Here is a 22,430-nt window from a genome sequence, read left to right on the forward strand (position 1 = left end):
GTATCACAAACATGGGTTACGCCACCATTTCTGATAGTTTTCATTACTCACAAGTCAAAACATAAGACCAAACCTATATCTAGATGGCGACCATCTTAAAATTCAAAATGGCGGCTGAAGATGTCTATAAAAAAAATGGTGCCCTAGATTTTTGGATTCAGCACCCCCCAAATTGACAAAGTCAGATAATAAAATCAATTGAGACACGAAAAGCCAGCTGGAGCCAAAAACCTGAGTTGTACTAATACATACATGTCGACGAAACATGAGTTGAAATTATTCTGTAATCTGCAAGACAGTGTCTGTTTCCAGAGCAGATTGACTATGTTCAACGGTCACCTACATGGGTAAACATGACCTAGGCTCTCGTTTGTTAGCATCCATGATCCGTCGAATTTCCTCTCGATGGTCTCGTGCCATCCCCTGCACATAGGCTTGAAAACGTTGTTCCCTCTCTTCTGCTTTCCTCTGCTCCATCTCACGTTCTTTCATCAACCGCTCAAGTTCTTTTCCGTGTCGATTGATTGTCTCTTCGAGCCTAAAATTATCTTTCTCGAGCTTATCACGTTTAGCCAAAGCTTCAGTTTCTCTCTTCCTTTCTTGTTCTCTTTCTCTCTCTTGCTTCTCACGGTCAGCACGAGCTTCAGCCGCTATCCTCCTTTCTCGTTCTCTCTCCCTCTCCTGCTTTTCACGTTCAGCCCGAGCTTCAGCCTCTCTCCTCCTTTCTTTCTCTCTTTCTTTCTCCCTCTGCAGCTCACGTTTAGCAAAAGCTTCAGCCTCTGTCTTCCTTTCTTGTTCTCTCTGTTTCTCCTCCTGCAAACGCTTCTCCCGAATGTTTGCCTTTCTATTCTCCTCCCTCTTCTGGTAGTGCTTGAAGATGAGAGTCTCGTCTGCGTCGGTCATGCACCTTTCGAGTAACATCAGAAGATTCAGTTGATAAACCTCCTCTAGCTTTGGTTTCTCCTCGGTAACATTGGCCACCTCGAAAACGTCACTTACTCCTGATATCTTGAGGACTGTTTTCAATTTTTCCACTTCAGACTTTTCGACTTTATCGACGTGGGTGATCACGGCTATCGGATAGCGACCTATGTTCAACACAATTCAATCACAGACTCGCATAAACTATTGTTACTTTAGTGCTAGGCATAGAAAGTTGTGCACGGGAGTCATACACATACAAGATAATATAGGAGTCGACCAAAAAGATATAACATCATTCACTTGAATCAATGAGAGTACCACTGCTGAATGACCATTTCTCTTATCTTCTATAAACAATTCAACATGGGCAGAGACCCGTCCACTTTTGTGAAACTGCACATAAATCCCCTCTCGAAAAAGAAAGGAAAATGTAATGTCATCACTTGCACAGAGCACAAAGATGTTCGTAATAACCATGTGCACACCCAGATGCACATCTATTTTAATAACTTTGACTCGTATGACTCGTACTCACTTTCTCTCATTTTTCCGTTTAATGTTCGGGTGGAAATCATAATTCTTCTAATATTTGTGGGTCCCATATCGTACAACCTTTGCTTCTTAGTGGGACCCCCCATTTCCATCCCCATCCTTAGGTAACTTGTATCATACGCTTTTTATTTTGTATATTAACAAAGATATAGTTTCTTTTTCATCTGCTACTCATTTTCATATGTACTTTGTTTAATCACATTCCGCAGTTATTACAAATATCTTGTGCATACACATTGTATATAATTTCTTTGTTTATTTGATGGAAATGGAAATAAATTTGAATCTTGAATCTTGAATATTTGATTTGATTTGATCTGACTTGACTTGATTTATTGGTTCCTGCATTATCATTGCACCTGCACATACATGTACATGTACATTGTTGGTACCAAACATAAACAAAAGTTGTTATGAAGGTATTTTTTCTTCCGTTGCCTTTGCAATGTACAGGACAATGTATCCGCGATATAATGAATAAAGGGCTACAGCTTACGAGCAGTTTGATTTGGATGCATATCTACGTATCGGAAAAATGAGTGAGGGATAACTTGCATAGAGATAGAATAGAATAACGTAGAAAGGAAAGGAGAAGACTGTCTGCTTTCACTATAGGTTTATACAAAGTTACATCACCCTGCTCACTGACAAGCAAGGAATGACAAAATATTTTCTCACCGGAGGTACAGGTAAATAGTTACAGGTCGTGGTCGGCTACTTGATAACGTAATAGATTAGCTATATTAGTGGAGCGGCAAAGCTTGAAAAATTATAGGAATTTTGCATTTTATGATAAGAGCACCAAATTTTGCACACATGTTGACAATGACATTTGAAATAAATTCAGATATTGGGCAATCATAAATAGCGCCGTCAGCGGCCATGGCAACCATTTTTCAAAATGGCCGCCATAAATGCCATTTTTCGTAAAAAATAACAAATTTCAGAAGGGAAAATCAATAAGATTTTGCAAACGAGTGGGAAATAACATTCAAAATAATTTAGATATTTGGCCATCGCAAATTGCGCCCTCAACGCCATGGCAGCCATTTTTCAAAATGGCCGCCATAAATGTCATTTTCGCAAAAAATTAAAAAATTCAGAAGAGAAAATCAGTAAGATTTTGCAAACGTGTCGAAAATAGCATTCAAAATAAATTCAGATATTAGGCCATCGCAAATTACGCCCTCACCAGCCATGGCAGTGATTTTCAAAATGTCCGCCATAAATGCCAGTTTTCGTAAAATTTTACAAATGTCAGTAGGGAAAATCAAAAAGATTTTGCAAACGAGTGGGAAATAACATTCAAAATAAATCTAGATATTGGGCCATAGCAAATTGCGCCCTCAACGGCCATGGCAGCCATTTTTCGTAAAATTTTACAAATTTCAGAAGGGAAAATCAATAAGATTTTGCAAACGAGTGGGATGTAACATTAAAGATAAATTTAGATATTGGGCCATCGCAAATTGCGCCCTTAACGGTTATGGCAGCCATTCTTTTTTTCAAAATGGTAAACATAAATGCAATTTTTTGCAAAAAATTAAATATTTCAGAAGGGAAAATCAACAAGATTTTGCAAACGAATGGGAAATAAAATTCGAAATAAATCTAGATGTTGGGCCATCGCAAATTGCGCCCTTAACAGCAATGGCGGCCATGTTTAAAATTGGCTGCCATAAATGCCACTTTTTCTCTGAATTTACTAATTCCAGAAGGAAAAGTCAATAAGAGCTTGCATTCAATTTAAAAATTTCGTTTGAAATATATCTTACGCCTATGTATTAAATTATTGTAAATAGCGCCCTCAATGGCCATTGCAGCCATTTTTCAAAATGGCCACCATGGATTTCATTGTTGTTTATTTCCTGATTTCACAAAAAGAAAAGTCAATAAGATTTTCCACACAATTTGAAAATTATGTTTGAAATAAATATTTGTATTAGATTATTATAATACTGCCCTCAACGGCCATGGCCACCATATTTCAAAATGGCTGCCATTTCATAATCATTTTGTTTTAAAAAAATAATGGTAATTTCAGAAAGAAAAGTCAACAAATGTGCATAAAGTGAAAAAATCATGTTTAAAATGAAACAATATATCTAGATTGCATTAACTCTAGAAATTGTTCTTTCGCAAATTTTCAAGAAGAAAAAAAATGCTAATAGCGGTAATTCCAGCCATTTTCAGCCATTTTCCAAAATGGCTGTCACAGATGCCATTTTTCTCTTATGAAGATGTCCTAATGCCGGAAAGAGACAATAAACTTTTTTTTTTTTTGCGCAAGTTGACAATTACATACAAAGACGTTTAGACATTGAGCCATCACAAGCTATGTTCTCAATGGCTATTTCAGCTATTTGTCAAAATGGCTACAATACATTTCTTGTTTTTTTTTGTTTTGAAAATTTGCTTAACTTCAGAAGGAGAAGACAGTAGAATACTCACAGAGACATTATATAATCTGAAATATGGTGTTAAAGAAATCATTTGAGGAACAACTAAAATAAACAAGGTAAATGCTTAGCAATTATATCTCACCAATGATGAATGCATATTTTAGATGGCAAACATGAACAATTTCCGAAAGAGAGTAATATGATTATCCAGGGATAATGGCACCATGTATTAACTTTGACAGTAACACCATAATCATCATTGAATACATGGGACTGTTTGACGCGTAGCTATTCTAAAATGTAACTTCCTAAATATTCTTAAGACAGATACGAAAAAATGGCCTTTCATTTTAAGAAAATAGTTAATTCACTTGCTATGCTTCCACAAAAACACATAACCTTTGATATCCATACTGTTAGCCGTCACACGCGAAATGCTGCAATTAGAATTAAACTGAAAACATGAATTTAGAACTAACCCATCAATGAAACCTTTTTTAAAATTCAAATTTTTTTGAACACCAGATTGCATTAGATATAATGGCTGTTTAGCAGTATTCTTTTGCTTTCTCCATCTGGAATAAGCTAAAAAAAAAAGAAAAAAAAGAAAATAGGAGTGTGTGGAAGCCATTTTGACTAAGAGCTTTCATAGCCGTTGCGGACAATGTTTAAATGGTGGCTCAATATCTTCATTTCAAATTCAAATTTAGATTCAAGCTCGAATTTATTTGAATGACTTTTGTCAATTTGCACAAAAAATTGTATTGTCTTCTTCTGGCATTATCATATTTTTAAGAAGTAGATACCATCTATAGTGGCCATTTGTAATGACCTTATATATTATTTTCTTTTGAATATGATTTTCAACATATGTACAAATTTCATCGATTTTCTCTCTGAAATTAGCAAATCTTCCCCCCCCCCAAAAAAAAAGGAAAGAAAAAGAAGTAGACATCCATGGCGGTTAGCATGGCCCTTGAGTGCGCCTTCTAAGAAGACCTTGTACTTAAAAATCTTTTGAGCATAATTTTCAACCTTTTTGCAAAGTCTTATTGACTTTTTCTACTGACATCAGCAAATTTTTGCCAAAAAAAGGGGGGGGGGAGATCATCCATGGCAGCTGTTTTGAAACTTGGCTGCTATGGCTGTCGAGGGTGCACTTTTGGATGGCCTATTATCAAATTTAGTTTGAATGTAATTTTCCACCTTTGTTGAAATTCTGATTGACGTCTGCAACACTTTACAAAAAAAGACATTCATGTGCATGGCCATTTTGAAAAATGGCTGGAATGGCCATTGAGGGGGAAATTTGCAATGCCCCAATAAGTTTACTTTTGAATGTAATTTTCCACCTGTTTGCAAAATCTCGTTGGCTTTCCCTTCTGATTTTAGTAAATCTTTTCGAAAATATAGCATTTATGGCGGCCATTTTGAAAAATGGCTGTCATGACCGTTTAGGGCGCAATTTCTGATGGCCCAATAACGACATTTATTTCACATGTCATTTCCCATTAATAACCAAAATTTCATTGACTCTTCCTTTTGAAATCAGCATTTTTCTTTAAATGAAAAAGTGGCACTTATGGTGCCCATTAAAAAAAAAAATGGCTACCACAGCCATTGAGAGCGCAATTATCAATTGCCAAATATTTGGATTTATTTTGAATGTTATTTCCCGCTTGTTTGCAAAAAAGGAGAAAAAAATGGCTTTCCCTTCTGAAAATTGCATCTTTTAAAAAAATGGCATTTATGGCGGCCATTTTGAAAAAAAATGGCTACCATGGCCGTTGAGGGCGCAATTTCGGATGGCCCAATATCTAGATTTATTTTGAATGTAATTAACATTTATGGGCAAAATCTTATTAACTTTTCCCTTCTGAAATTTGCAAAATCATCGAAGAAGTGGCACATTAGACAGCCATTTTAAAAATGTAAGTAAGGGCCCTGTCACACTGCCCAAAAGTCGAGTAAGCCCATGAATCACGTAAGAAATTCGAGCCTTACGCGATACCAGCGCGATTTGCGCATTTCATGAGTTTGTCTGACGTGGAACCTTCGTAGTTGTCCGCCGATGTGCGCCGGATCGGCGCTTTACGCGATTCTATGGGGGGGGGGGGGGGGGGGGGCTTGGTCACACTGCCCAAAAGTCGCCTAAACACATGGATCACGTAAGAAATTTGGGTTTGTGTGCTTGTCCGTCGAGAAGTTGATCATTTTCGCTGATTTACGCGATGAAAATCACCGACGAATTGCGTAAGAACTACGGAAAGAACACGCAAAACACGCAAAACACGTGTTTGATGTGCATCCCGCGGCATGCAGGAATTAGGCGGACGGGATACGACAAAATGGCCGTTTTAATATAGGGCCAATCATACGTGAGTTGTTAGTGATACATCAGTGATTCATCAGTATTTGATAAGTATTACATGTGCTTATTTACGTGTTCTGTTAGAGATTCATACGCCAATATTTCTTTTTCTGTGATTTTCAGTGATACGTAGGTGTTACATGCGTCATATGTCTGCTAATCGTCAGTTGAAAGTCGTCGGCGAACGCGATAGCGGCAACATTTTCGTGAACGATCACAGATATTCCACGCATATTTCGCGCATTGATCGCGGAAAAACTACGCAAACTACGCAAAAATTACGTAAAACAGCGCAATACTGCGTAAACTTTTACGCCAAGCCGAGTTTCGAGCTGCTCAAAACTCGGAATCGCGTAAAGCGCCGATCCGGCGCACATCAGCTGACAACTACGAAGCTTCCACGTCAGAAAAACTCATGAAATGCGCAAATAGCGCATGTATTGCGTAAGGCTCAATTGGTTCATGCGTTTACGCGTTTTTTCGGCAGTGTGACCAGGCCTTGGCCAGGTTTTGAGCAGCTCAAAATCGGCTTCGCTTAAAAGTTTACGCAGTATTGCGCGTTTTACGTAATTTTTGCGTAGTTTGCGTCGTTCTTACGCGAACAATGCGCGAAATATGCGTGAAATATCAGTGATCGTTCGCGAAAATGTTGCCGCTATCGCGTTCATGCACAAATAATGCGCGATTCATACCCAGTTCATTAGCGATAATGCGCAGATTATGCGTGGTTTACCGTGGACCTCAGTCGTCACGCACAACCACGTATTCGCCCTGTTTGGGGCCTTTGCGTGCCTATGCGCTGAAAGTGCGTGGTTTGTTAGTGATTTTTACGTAATATTTCCGTAATTCTTGCGCAATTCATCGGTGATTTTCATCGCGTAGATCCGCGAAAATTCTCGACGGGCAAGCACGCACAACCAAATTTCTTGCGTGATTCATGCGTTTACGTGACTTTTGGGCAATGTGACCGCGCACTTTATAGACACATGCTTTGACTCCCCAAAATCCCTGTCCGTCCTCAGAAATTGTCCGGTATCCTGGAAAGTCCCCACACACAACAAGCCCGCGTAGCATACCGGAAAAGTGTGACAGGGCCTAAACATTGTTGTGGGTGAAACGATTTGCGTGCGCATCTCCGGGCGATTACGTGTGAGATACGTGCTAGGTATACTGTCATGCGCGGGTCATCAGCGGGGACCTCCGGGTATCATTGTTCTTCACAAGTCGCGCCACGCAAGCCTGCCTGCGAGGTGCTACCGGTAAGGGTCTCCTGCTGGTGTTCTGATATTGAAATAATAATATGAATGAAACTTGCAGGAAAAGTCAATTATGACAAAAGGAGATGATTCAACTTTGGTAGTGTTCCGGTAATTGTATGGATTTTAAAAAGATTTTTGCTCTTTTTGCATATTATCAGGTCAATTAATTTGGGAGTTCTAGCTCCTGGAGGTACTGGTACGCGGCACGCGTACTGGAGGTTTACATAGTGCATATTTGATAGTGCGTGCATGCTCTGCTTAGTCCAGAGTTCGACCCACAACTCATTGCAACAGAAATGATTCTCCTTGCATTTGACCTGGAAGACTTATTAAAATAACGTATCAAAAGTTCCCTAAAATTCAAATAGTGGTGGATCAATGCTTAATTGGCATAGATTCAAAATGGCCGCCATAAAACATATTTCTGCCTTGATCTCTGGACATAGAACCCTAAAAAAGTAATTTCTGGTGTCTAGACCTATGCTTTTGTTTTCGAGGTCAAGGAATACAGTTATGATATCAACAGTAATTTTCATATAATTACACGCAAAATGGTCGCCATATTACCTGTGCAAGCTCATATATATCCGTAAATGGTACCCATTGTGTCTGTGGTCTTAATTTCACTGCTGAGAATCATTGATAAAGAATATAAACACGAATGAAAAACTAAGTCACTAGAAATTGCATACCAATATATATATATATATATATATATATATATATATATATACATACATATATATATATATATAATTATATGTATATGTATACGAATACAACCTGCAGAATGTTAATTGTAATGTCTACATCCATCAATTCAAGGGTAAACATTTTTTATAGTTCCATTCACAACCTCAATGATCATTCTTACACCTAGTTTCATAAATTTACATTGATTGAAAGTACTGTACTATTCATATTTGCTTGAAATAAAGCCTCTGAACATTCAACTGTAAGAAGTTTTGTATAGAACGAATTTTATTAACTTTATCCTCAACTTAGCTTCCAAAGCGAACTCGATAGGTACACAAAACAACATAAGTCTCAACTCATTTGCTAAAAATATTTCATGATTGCATGATTTTATAGTATTTGTAATTTGCCTTTCCACATTGTTAAACAAAACTGTTCTCAAGACAGTTATGTTTGAAAAGTACTATGAATGAGTTTTGATTTCCATCTACGGTACATACATTGTACAGTACATTTTCCCCCCATTTTCATCCCATTTTACTTAAAGCGCACAGAAACACTACGGTAGTGACATGCCTTATACAAGCACTGTATTATTGTTACTATACTACTACTACTTGTACTACTATTACTACTATTTAGAATCCTTTGGAGACCTCCAGGGCCCAGGAAGGCATGATGTTTATAATACTCATGACACTGCATGGCAGTACTAAGTTTGTAGAAAATTTGAATTGAATTGAATTGAACAGGTTTTATTAGAAATCATGTCTGGCAGCCAAAGGCTGAATTGCACATGTTTTACAATCATAGTTATAAAAATAGACAGATTATTTCGGTGCTCTGTACAAACAATGATATAAGGACATGACATAAAAAAGAACAAATATTACAGTGGTCACATGTGGTAAATCACAAGAAGTGATCAATCTATGAGGGTACCAGCCCAATCAATTCTGAAATTGCTTTTACAAAAACGAGAAGAAAAAGGAGATAAAAAATATCCTGTCAACATGGCAACACTGCTCACTACTGAATAAAAAAAATCATTACTATTACAACTGATAATAAAATCAGTGAGGGTACCAGCCCATCAATACTCAGATTACTTTTTCAAAAAGAAAAGAAAAACAAAAAAGAAGAAATGAGGAAAAGGGAAAAAATTCACTGTCAACATATCATTACACAACTAATCATTGAAAAATTTCCATTACTATTTCATCTACATATATTGATTTTGACTTTTTAAAAAATCACACCTACACATCACATTAATCACGTGTGCCAAATTTCAATAAAATAAACAATATTTCTTTCTTTTCTTTTAAACAATTGTTATCATCATGACAGCTCATCCTTCAACATAAATAAAACATGTATATCTTTTAGGCCTACATATCAAAAAACTACATCCATCAGAAAAAAGGAAACTATATCTCAAATCAAAATCTGAAATGAAAAAGAGATCAACTCAATCCACACTCATTGTTTTTCTTTATAACAAAACAATATCCGAAATTAAAAGAAAAGAAAAGCGAAATCTACCCGTCTCTGCTATAACAATCATAAAAATTATGGCTCAAAAACTGATAAGATCAGTGAAATTCTCACTATTACTTCATATATACCAAATATCCGGTCATTTACTCAAATCCGCAATATATTTTTTCTATTACAAATAATACCATATCAAAAACAACACAGGCAAATAGACTGATGAACATACAGCCGGAAAACATCATACTTGAAATGCTACTTATACAAATGCATAAAAACTTCTAATCTTTATTATTCAGTAAATTAATGAAATATGGAATTGCACTGTCCTGAAACCGTTTTGTTTTACATTTGTATTGCTGGTACCTTGTGTTCGAACGCAATGCGTATTGATGCCGTTGGTGTTTAGCAGGTAGCCAGTGGGATACGAGCGGGTTTTTAATCATCCGACAAGCAAATTCTAGACTCAGCTGTCTTCTCCTTTCAGCTAAAGTGCCCAACTTGCAGGTTTCAAGAGCTGTAATGTACGATGTGTAGTTTTTGCCTAATATTATTCTGCAGGCTCTGAATCATTTCCAACTGACTTTCAAGTTTCTTTGTGAGGGAGCCACTGAACACTGGGCAGCCATACTCAAGAACAGGACGTATGTATCCTGAGTATACAGTAACTAAATCAGCTGTGGGGAGGTGGAAACGTTTGAGGGAGCGAAGCATGTATAACTTTTTGTTGCACTTTTTTAGTACCTCAGTAACATGACCATCCCATTTCAAGTTTGATTGAATCACAACACCTAATATCCTTGTCTGGGTGACAGTACCTAGTTCAACGTCTGCAATGAACAAAGCATTATGCAGAGGAGGGTTTTTACAAAAAGTTATTGTCATTGATACACACTTTGAGGGGTTCAATTTCATATTGTTGTGTCTGGTCCACTGGTTAATTTCATCTAAAGCATGCTGCATGTTGGATGGTTGAGTCATTTTCCTACTCTCAATCAAAGTCATATCATCCACATACTTTAAATGCTGTACTGGAACATTTGAACATACATCATTGGTCATTATCAAAAATAAAATTGGCCCAAGTTTAGTGCCCTAGGGGACACCTGCATTTATGTTTTTCCAGTCCGATAGCTTTCCATGGTACTTTACACACTGAGAACGAAATTCAAGAAAACTCACGATCCAAGAAACAAGGCAGGGTCTTACACTCATGTCAAGCAACTTCTGTACGAGGATGTTATGGTCTATGTTATCGAATGCTTTAGAAAAATCGGTCAAAACAATCGTTGATATTGCCTTTGAATTTTCAGCATTTGTCAGTATTTGGTGAAGCAACTGGATGAGGTAGTGATTTGTTGACAGGCCTTTCCGATTTCCGTACTTGTTGGGATCAATATGCTGAGCTATGTCTTCAACTAACCATTTAGCAATGAACGATTCCGCAGTTTTTGCAAAGTAACTCGTGAGAGCTATCGGGCGCAAATCCTGTACAGTGGGGGATACACACTTGGGGATCGGAAATATTTCAGCACATTTCCACTGATATGGTACTACACCCTTTCGGAAAGAAGCATTCAAAATATCAGCAAGGGGAGAAGCTAATTCACAAGCGAATTCTCTCAGGATCCGTACAGGTAGGTCTCCTGTAATGCTCGCCTTTCCCTGGTTTAATGTGCTCAAGATTTTATACACCTCCCAAGGCCGTACTATAGGACACTGATGTTGGGCTGGAGGAAGGCTGGTAACCTGCTTCTGTCCAGTGAAGGTAAGTCAGCTGCTATCGAACAGAAATATTCATTGATATAATTGGCAATTGACACGTCATCAGCTGTATCATTGTCTGGAATGTGGATGGTAGTATCATTTTGCGCACCATGTGTGATGAGTTTTATTTGTCTATACCATGATGCAGGATCTCTTGCCTTCAGATCGCGAATTCTGGTGTTGTAATAACGATTTTTTGCTTTTGTTATTTCTCGTAGTGTTTTGTTTCTTAGATGGCGCCACAGAGATAATTGTTTACTAGCAAAAGCTATCTGCCTGCGACGTATACGAGTTTTGACTTTAGCGGTAACCCATGGTTTATCTAATTTGTGCAGCCGGATGGTCTTTGTTGGAAGGTAAGTGTCAAGACGAGAGCGAATGTTTTCCAAGAGCACATCACACTTTTTGGAAAGATCATCAATCTGCGCAAGTTCTTCCCAAGTATGGTGCGTAATCCAATCTCCAAAAGACCTCAATCCACTATCTTTTAGGGGACGTACGACTCTTTTCTTTGTTGTATTTTGTGGACGTGATCGGTTGGCTGGGATCCAAAGAACACAATTATGATCGCTGGCAGCAATAGGAGAGATAACTTGAACATGAGAGTAAAGATTAGCATGATTAGTCACGATCTTATCCAAAACATTGTTTCCTCTGGTGGGTTCCATCACTACTTGGGTAAATTTGTTATTAGCGAGGATCATTTCAAGATTCAAATCGTTGAAATCCCCCATGAATGATATTCCCGCTTCAGGATACTGTAACATCAGTGCATCACTTGTAGATATCAAATGATCAATATATTGTTCAGCATACGGGTGGCGAGGGGGGTAGTATACGACACAGACGATGAGACTAGATAACTGCCGAGGTAAACGTGGCGGTCTCAGATGTAACCATATAGTTTCAATGTTATCTGGTATTTTGACAGACAGAAGACTTGGTTTAAGATGGTGCTTAGCGTATATTGCTACTCCACCTCCAGGTCGTCCACTCCGGTGATTAGAGAAGAGAGAGCAGTCAGGTAAGGAATATTGCTCCAGAGGTGTCAGTGGGTCAAACCATGTCTCTGTCAGGGCGATAACATCTGCATTATTATATGTGGCCACAATCGTGAGATCATCCAACTTATTATGTAGAGACCGGACATTTGACAGTAACACTGTAGGCAGATCATATCCTTTTACACAAAACTGATGATGAGAGTGGTGAGTATCAATGTTAGTGAGGAATTGTTTCCTTTTGCGGTGTTGTTGAGGGGGATAGCTCTTTCCTCCTCTCGGTCTATGGATCACTGGAATCTTTTGGCCAACATCGAGACTTGTGTACGAGATTTCAGGGGAGGAGGACATTTTTGTTGATTTACCACCACGCTTCCCCCTGTGTGATTCAGGTTTAGAATTGATTCCTAGATCTGTTATGACCTTCCATGTTTGAGGCGACACCTTCATATCTCTACATTGATCTCGTTTGCTACGTAGGTACTCACATGAATATTTCAGTCTATCCTTAGATGTTTCAGGCAAAGGACCGGGGTTGGGATTGACATCGCCACACTGGAGAAGTAATGAGCGGAAAGTGGCGGTAGAGTTGGCGGTGTAGAGGACCCTTTTCCCCACATATTTGCTGGGAACAAGTATACATGTCCGTTTGTGTAGTAATGCATCCAAGGGTTTGTAGAGAGTCACAGAAATCCTTGTTGTATTCACACAAATTCCTATGGAGAGAAGGGGCAACAGGAACAATAGCGCTGCTTTCATTGTTGGGTAAGTTTCTCATTCAAGTTGACACTGAAAATCCTCACTCACGATTGTGAGCTCCAACAGGTGCAAACGGGATTCAAAAGGGGGTGCTTGATGAGTCCCCGGGCTCATTGACCTTCTTCTGAGCTGCTCTCGGTTGATTGAACATGCTCGGTATACAGCAAGATGTCTGCCAGTCATTCTGCACTTACAAGTGAGGAAATTTCCTCCACATTTACAGGTACGTTGCTGGAGTTGATGCTTTCAAAATTGTCCAGCAAATGCTCCAAACATTCTTCTGATGGATTGTAACAAATACAGACTGAAACCAACAGTTAGTAATGAGAAAATGACATAGAAATCAGAGCACCAAAATGAATGTGTCAGCCGTGGAGGCGAGCACGAGATATGACCATATGACCATGCGTTTTCAAAAAGAAGATCAGAAATCAAAAGTGGCCCCCATTAATTTAGTCCTAGCCCCAAAGCGGCCAAGCCTAGATGGGATTTTAGGCGCATCTGGGCATCCTGTGCTTTACTAAATATGATATTCTACCTGCCAAGTCTGGTAACAAATTGACCGCACTTTTGTGAAGATGATGAAAGTGTGAAAAAATTGTTCCCTAAAATTTGGCGCTGGTCCCAAGGGGATAATGAAGGGCGTTACCCCTGGATCTGCCATGAACAATTTTGAAAGTACGCTGATACACTCACACATGTATTATCAATGCTCTGCTGGTTTTATAAAAGCAGCGGCTCTAAATTCAGACGGTGCCCATATTTACATTTGCAATATTTCAAAAAGAAATATGAAAATATACGCAAGCAAACTGTAAACTATGCAGTCTCCGAGGTATTAATTTAGTAGGTTTGCCTAGCTTTATCATATCTGGTTCTATAACAAAAGTTTTTCTTTTCTTTAGATCTCTTGATATCGGGGCTCGGGGACCTTTTAGACATGGTGCCCATTTGAACAACTGGAGAGTCTGTCATCCTAGGGTTGCTATACTTCCCTATTTTGGTGAAAATCTGTCACACGTGGTTTTAAAGAGAATCTATAAAAATGATAAAAACATGTATTCATGACTGACGGCGGACGTCAAATGATGAATTATTTTTTTATTTGCAATAGTTTGCTGTCATGAGCCTATAACCTATGGCTGGGTTAAAATCTACTGATTCATATAATTTCAATTCATAAATCTTTCTTCCATTTCCAGTACATCATTTTAATTATCTGACTTGCGATAGTACAGATGATTAGGGCATGTAATCTAATCTGTGAGCATATTGCTCAATTAAAAGTGTAAAACAAGTAAACACCTATCACTGTCTATACACACAAAGTATTCCACTATTCGTACCATGAATTCTGGAGTGGGGTAATGTGATATCATATTCATATCACACAGACGTAAAAAAAAATGTGGTATAAATGTTTACGTTTGTTTTAAACTGAGTTGATGTCTTTCAAGAAGTGCTCTTAATTAGTAGTTACAATTTAGAAAGGGCATCATCTGACTTTTCACACATCTCAGGCATATTTTTTTACAAAAGCGTGTGCTAGACTTTTTCCTAGAAGGGTTGGGGATGGAGAATGATTTTATGTATTTTATTTCTTATCTGGCTTCCGACTGCTTTTTTTTTTTTGCCAGTAAAAGTGAATTCAGCCTTTGTGCTGTTCGCATATCCGAGAAAAAAAAAATGTGAGTTGATGAACGTTTTGACAGTGCGAAGAAAAGACACAGATATAGTTAACATGAAAAATGGTAAAAGTAAGATTTATCAGAATTTATGTATTCCTGTATGAGTTTGAAACAAGGGGGATGCTGTTTGTACTGATCCAATGATAAATAAAAGGCAATATATTTGTTAAGACATTTTTTCTTTTACTTGCATCAAGCTATGATTGACAATGAGTTACATTTTCAAAAATTCACTGGGTACAACGGCATTACAGATACGGCGAAATCAACTTCTATACACATTACGACGGTCATATGACTTATGTGCTCATTGATAAACATGTCCTTACCAAATGTTTTGTAAAAGAGACACAAGCATGGATTAAATATGGAGGAAAAATATCACAAGTAATAAAAAGATCTTTTTTGTGTGTACCATAAGCACATTTTGGAAGCCATAATAAGGTTTCAGATAAATTAAAATGAATGATAAATGAAAAAGTATTGCGACATAAACACAAGTGAAAATTCAACATGGAGGCAAATTATTTGACTAAACGCAATTACGAGATATTTTTAACAATTCCTGTCACAAGAACATGTTCAGAAGCTTAGTTTGAAGAAAGTGTAATGTTGGTAGAAGAGTTCTTTTAATCAATGCAGATTTATGCCACTAGGTGAAAGGAAAATCCTTAAGATTTTTGAATGATAGTTACATTCTTTGCCCTTGAACTCATGGATGCAGGCATGACATTTTACGCTGCAAGTTGTATACGTGTATATCTTTAAAGGATAAGCCCGCCTTTCATTATACATGTCAATTGAGTGAATGCATCAATATTAGTAGAACACATCAGCGGAAATTTGGGGGAAATCGGACAATCCGTTCACAAGTTATGAAAGTATCTGCGCAGTAACTGCTGGATGAGAAGACTACTACAGTATGTAACGTGACATGTGTAGAACGATATAAGAGAAATATAAAGAGAATGTCACAAAATTTTATTTTTTGAAAAAAAGACCTGCACATTTCCTCGACTTGTCACTGACGTATGTTGTGGGTAATAATCATTCCCCTTGACTTCTGAAAGAGGCAAGTCAAGTGCTCATTTATTATGGGAGAAAAGTGAAAATAGGTTAAATTTTCTTTATATTTTCTTCATATTGCTGTACGCATGTGACACCACAAACTGCACTCTAAATTCCTTAGATTGAAATAGACTGTAGTCAGTGATCAATCCAAAAGTTGGATTGAAGTTTCCAATGTAATAGAGTTAGAATTCAATCTTATTCGATTGAAACTTTCAATCCAATTTTGGATTGGTCCCTGACTACAATCTATTACACTGACTTTCAATCTACGGAATTTAGAGAGTGTAGTAGTCTTCTCATCTAGCAGCGACTTAGCAGAAACTTAACAAGTCATAATTTTTGAATGGATTGTTCGATTTTCCTCAAATTTTCACTGACGTGTTCTACCAATATTGATGCATTCACTCTATCCACATGTCCGTGAAGGTTACCTTACTCTTTAAGAATAAGCTTGAGTACGGTAGTAACTTGAATGATTTTATATGTAAATTTAAGCAAATGTTTGGTGACTTATTCCTGAATGTTACATGGTGGTTATACTACTATAATGATTCTCAGCAGCAAAATTAAGACCACAGAGGTGACCTTTTTAAGATGTCCTATACGGAAATACGGGCTTGCACATGCAATATAGTGGCCATTTTGCATGCGATTATAATAAAAATGCAAACACTAGGCCTTTATATAGGGATACTTGAAAGTTTCCCTGGGTTATTTGTACCGAGATATAGGCATACCTAGGTTGCAAGGCTGTCATTGTGAACTTATGCAAATCAGGCGCTGATCCACCCACCACTCGAATTTTAGGGAACTTTTAATATGTTGTTTCAATACCTCTTCCAGGTTAAATGCAACTGGAATCGTTTCTGTTGCAATTAGTTGTGGGTTTATCCACTTTTGTCATATTTTGACTCGACTATCTTGGGCAAGGCACAGTCCATATGGAGGCGGATGACGTAACATAATGTTTTTATATTGGGAAGGTAATGCATGTATAAGTATATGGATGGTTCCAGTTGTTGGCTTGGCGAAGGGCTGCGTCCTTCAAGTGCTTTTCTAGTTCATTTAAGTTGCAGCATGCAGAAGTACTATACCAGACATGGCGACAGCTCGCGGGATCTCTACGTGCAGAGCTTAAAACTGAGATACAACGGGCATGACGAGGCCAAGAACGAGAATACGAGAACAAAAACAGTTTTTTTTTTAAAAATCCATGCAAAACCCCCCAAACAATGCCTAGATGATTTTTGTCACGAAAATTAAACATTCAGTGGTAGTAATACCCTAGACTACGCGATCTTTGGGAAAACAGCACATCATTGATTTTGACTACTTTTGACATTCAGATTTCGAACGCATTTTTTTTTCCCGGATCAATTCGAGTTCATGTCCCTTTTGTCGTGGCGGGCAAAGTCATTCATGCACGCAGGTGGGGTTGGAGGCTATTAAACCTCCCATGGTTGAGACTACAAACATGTACTTTGGAACGTCTTTTTTCAAATACGTTATTTGCAATTTTACAAAAATTACATGAGTTATTTTGCACCTCAAAATAAATGTTTCTTTTTTCGGGGAGTGAACGGGACATGAAAATCGAAGTATAAAAGGACATGCTTTTAAGCAGGAAGAAAGAAGGACACTATGTTGCATTTTCTTTTTCTGGGACGGGGGAGGCAAATCAAATATGAAGGATTCATTTCATGAGCGTATATGTTTGTCAGTCCTGATGTGTTATTCCAATTAGATTATCGGTTTTTCGTGTTTGTAAGCCTATTGGAAAAGAAAAAGAAAAGCTGTCAACCTGTGTATACAACGTTTAAAATTTTAATGGTGTACTACATACTGAAAAGTAATTAAAATGCGCACACATTATTCACATTAACCAACTAACCATCATACACACACCCTCTGTCAAATACACATACATATAATATTGTACACACATATCGTATACGCACAAGAAGTATACTGACAGACTGTATAGGTCAATGAAGGCACTTCAAAAAGTGCATTGGCAGTATTGGCAGTCTGACGATACCTTGATGGCCGTGGAGAAAGTCAACGATGTCCATAAAAGCTGACGTATTCATATTGATGTCATGGTTCGCACTAGGGCAAGAAGCACAATGACAACAAAAAGAGCCACTTGAAACCAAAAGTGACAAAACTGTAAACCGGTAATATAACATAATAATCACTAATATAAATTGAAATGAAATATGATAAAAAAAATATATTTTAGAAATGAAAAAGAAATAATTAGGCAATATTTATGACATAATTCAATATTCTTCTGTTTTACATCTGATGACATTTTCACTACTGAGCTATGATTCTTTTTTAATGAAATCTACAAGATTAAAGGGTGTGTACAGTTCTGGTCGAGGTGAAGATTTAAGCTTTTAACGTTTTGCGAGATATTCAGAAACCACTCTATGAGATGTCAAAGAGCATGCAGTTCTAGGGGTATCAAAAGTTTATTCGATGAAAATCGGTTTGGAAATGGCTGAGATATCCAAAAACAAGGTGAAACAAAGAGATCCTAATAACGTAGTGGCATGTTGCCTTTTATTATTAGCACTTTTTTGGATATCTCAGCCATTTGAAAACCAATTTTCATCAAATAAACGTTGAATCCTTCTTAGAATTACATGCTCTTTCATATTTCATACATGTCATGAGAGGCTTTTCATTATCTCACTTAGGAATGTTCAAAACATGAATCCCTACCTCAACCAGTACTGTACAGTCCCTTTATAGTGTCTTTTCCATCGCTCCAGCCAATTATTAAGATTTGAGGTTCAAATGCCTTTTGTGCACATCATTGATTTCTACATACATAACACATAACAGGTAACATTATGTCGATGATAAGCATTTGACAGTATCAGACAAAATTTTTGTCGCTCAAAACAATATGATTACACAACATGAGTAATGAAATAAAACAATGGTAGGGCAATATAACTACTAAATGTACTCTCTAAAAAAATCGAGTGAAAATATTCACTCTTAAAGGAGTGAATACAAAAAAGAGTGAATTTAGAGTAAAATTGGTGTGAATTTTGAGTGAAAATGTTCATTTTCACTCATTTTGGAGTGACGTCAAGGATCAATCGAAGATTTTGGAGTGATCCCTGACGTCATTCTAAAACGAGTGAAAATGAACATTTTCACTCAAATTCATTTCAATTTCACTCTAAATTCACTCTTTTTTGTATTCACTCCTTTAAGAGTGAATATTTTCACTCGATTTGTTTTTAGAGAGTAGTTGGGGGCATTAGACCATTCTAATTACTGCAATATACAAAGGTATAACATTTCTATCTCTTTGTCTGTGCATTGCTTTATGATAATAATTTCTTCCTGTTATTCATTCACCTGAAGACAAATACTGCACAGCTTATCTTGTGACCATTGCATCCATCGTCTCCCGTATAGTCTGACAATTCGTCTGCCGAGTTACCGTCCCACTCAACTATCTCGCTATATCCTCTCTTTCCATCTGCAGAAAAGGCAGATACGCAGAGGAGGGTGCAATCAATCAAAGCACATCTGAATTCAGATGATAGAACATCTGATGTCAATAAACAAATTCGTGAATAAATTCGCGTTGCAGGCGTCTGTTTACATAGGAGAGTCCTTTACACTTGATACAACAACAATATATTTACACAGACAATTCGTAGCTAGGCACTACAACTCGCCTATATATGCGGGTCATTCATTATTTGATAAGGGCTGCTGAATGTCCATTTACCTGAAGCATAGAGGTGACACCTTCCTGCCTGCAGGGGTCTGGTTGTACATAAGATGGGAGGAAAGAAATCGAAATGCATAGGCCTAGTTGCTGTTTTTCCTCTCACCATATGAAAAGGAATTGAAATTAATCTAAATGAAGAGTAATTTAAACTTGCATTTTTTTTGAATTGTACAAAATTACTTTTCGTCGACACATTTACGTGCACAACGCCATTGATGAAGTAAAATACTGACGTTCTATGTACTCTGCCATCTCTAATAAAAAATAAAATCGCGCCCCCATATGATCGGTGTATGAAGTAGCTCTCTACGTTGTAAACTGTGCGGACGTAAAAACAGCCCAGTACGCGTAGTGAAAAACTCAGGCGACGCAAGCTAAAAATAGATCGACTAGACGCGCGCTACTGCTCACGCTCAGAACATGTTTTTTTTTTCCTTCTGAACGTCCGCGCGTCTAAAATCCAAAGCTTCTAGTGTTATCCGATGGGAAAACGACACGAGCCAGGCGGATAATAATATTTCTTCTTCTTCTTCTTCTGATTTTAAGGAGAACTCGGCTAGTGCCTCCTTGATCGAGAGAGATGAAATAACAAAATTGCGCTAAAGAAAGAACCTAAGTTTCCAGTTAAGATAAATGTTTTAGTATCAAATATTTTTCAGAATATATCACCAAAAGGCCTGAAATCTTTCTACCTCACAATGGAAGGCCGCGATTCTCTCTCTGTTAGTTATTGTGCATGGCGCCTCGCATTTCCTGTTTCCTTTTTACCGTTTGTAATGTCAAAGATCCCTGATTGATCAATGGTTTTCATTGACTTTTACTTCTGACTCTGAACGGGAGGACTGCATTAATCATTGAAGTCTTAAAATATGTCTGCTCAGAGTTGGAAATATAACTATCCAGTATGTCTACCAGTGTTGTCTAATCTTTGCCATGAAAATGAACCGTTGTCACCGTTTTCTTAACCAATTCAAATGAAGTATTTTGGCTGTGTGTACCCAAACTAGAATCACGGAGGTTGATTTAAATTGAATTTCAAATCGTAGTAAGAATGACGGTCAGGAGGTGCTCTCTTGAGACGGTTTTCCTAAATGACGGAACGAAACAGATGTGTGATCATGTTTTGAGGAGGGGACCTACAGTGACTTTTCAACTACTTCCGCAGAAAAATCGCGCTATTCATGAATGCTTGCACCGCATGCATGTGAAGCTAAAACAGCAGTACATGTGATCCTTACTGACCCATTACCAGACTACTTTTCCGTCTATTCTAGATTCAGTTGTACCTAAAAGAAAATGCCTGTATGATACACGCACGTACCCTTTAACTAGATGAATTTAGAATATTAGGCAAAATGTATTTTCACATGTCATATACACCTATATGATCACATAACATTTCATAGGAACATGTGTGTTAATGAGGGGGGGGGGGGTATAGATCCCTCTCCAAAGAAAAATGGGTAAGATCTGTCATAATACGAATCATTAAAATACATGATTATTAGGATGCCTTAGAATGCAAAGAGCAGAGTAAAGTCCTGCTAATAGGCCTATAGCTCAAAGATTCTTTAAGGTTTAAATCTCCGAGTGTTTTTTTTTAATTCTATTTCATAATACCCCAAAGTATCCACTATAAACGTTATGGACCTAAACCTGATGTGCATAATTTGACTTATAAAATAGATCTTTGCGCTATATTTTGTATGATATCAACTGATAGAACTTCGAATTCCAAAACAAAAATCTCTCTTTGATCAGTCGTACTGACGCCCTGGCAAATGCGATTGTTTGGATTCGTGCTGCGTTCATACAAGTCTTGGTATGCTTAGAGAAAACAGAAAGAGGAGAGAGAGAGAGAGGGAGGTCAGTCTCATGAGAAGACCACTGTTCCTTACCAAGTTGGGCAGCGATCTCCTCTATTGTGCATTCAATCTTCGGATCGACCAACCCGCGGTTGTCAATGACGAAGATACATTTCGTTATGTCTGCGGACTTGCGATACATGGTGTGTCCACCGGCTTTTTCTTGGCTTGCAACCTGGAGCCACTTCGCCCGCGACAGTCTCCCCATCACGGCATACTTTAAGGAATTTATCAACGACGACTTGCCACACCCCGTCTGCCCAAACAGCCCGATGAACATCTTGTCAGGAAACGAGATACGGTCAGGGCATGTGACACTGCTACCTGGTGTGTAATTTCGCACCTCTTCTCGGAGTTCTTGTATATCCTCGTTCATGCCGCTGTCAGTCATGATTTTGACGAATTTTAATTTTTTATTCTTATTCTGAAACAGCAAGTGTACTGAGACTTCAGTCGATTTTGCAACTAAAGACCTAGAAGCAGCCTCTTAACAACATGGACTAGAGTCTACAAGTCAGCTCCTGTCTAGTCGTCCTCCGCCGACAATCATCTACGCAGTGAAGCAAGTTTTCCTGCCTTCGAGACGCAAACATCCTTCACTGCGTAAGATGGCCAACTCTCGATCGAAAAGGGAAACGCTGCCGAGGAGTGCGCCAGCTAGCGTTGAGCGGGTAAAATTTCCAGGTGAGCTGTACTTTCCTGATACATTGTATGTTGTGTGAAACCGAGACAGGCAGTATAGAAGGAATTTTCTGTATCAGTTTATATTCCTCTTGTACATGAGGAATCTTTTGAGTTTTTGGAATTGAAGTGAT

At 37.9% G+C, this 22,430-nt stretch overlaps 1 protein-coding gene across 1 annotated transcript; it reads right to left on the minus strand.

Moving 5' to 3' along the window:
• Nucleotides 1-339: 339 nt before the first annotated feature.
• Nucleotides 340-22,006, minus strand: LOC140231224 (uncharacterized). Its single transcript, XM_072311369.1, has 4 exons — nt 21,649-22,006; nt 19,369-19,492; nt 18,026-18,096; nt 340-1,088 (listed from the first exon to the last, which is right to left on the minus strand). The coding sequence occupies exons 1-4, from the start codon at nt 22,004-22,006 to the stop codon at nt 340-342; spliced, it is 1,302 nt and encodes a 433-aa protein (XP_072167470.1).
• Nucleotides 22,007-22,430: the final 424 nt, after the last annotated feature.

This window comes from Diadema setosum, chromosome 7 (genome assembly GCF_964275005.1).
Source record: "Diadema setosum chromosome 7, eeDiaSeto1, whole genome shotgun sequence".
NCBI lineage: Eukaryota > Metazoa > Echinodermata > Echinoidea > Diadematoida > Diadematidae > Diadema > Diadema setosum.

Excerpts from the sequence above, each read along its gene's own strand:
- LOC140231224 (XM_072311369.1), bottom strand. The coding sequence starts at position 22,006 with ATGACTGACAGCGGCATGAACGAGGATATACAAGAACTCCGAGAAGAG. Across the intron at positions 19,493-21,648 it reads GGAGATCGCTGCCCAACTTG|ATGGAAAGAGAGGATATAGC; the intron begins GTAAGGAACAGT and ends CCTTTTCTGCAG. Across the intron at positions 1,089-18,025 it reads CTTTCTCCACGGCCATCAAG|GTCGCTATCCGATAGCCGTG; the intron begins GTATCGTCAGAC and ends TGTTGAACATAG.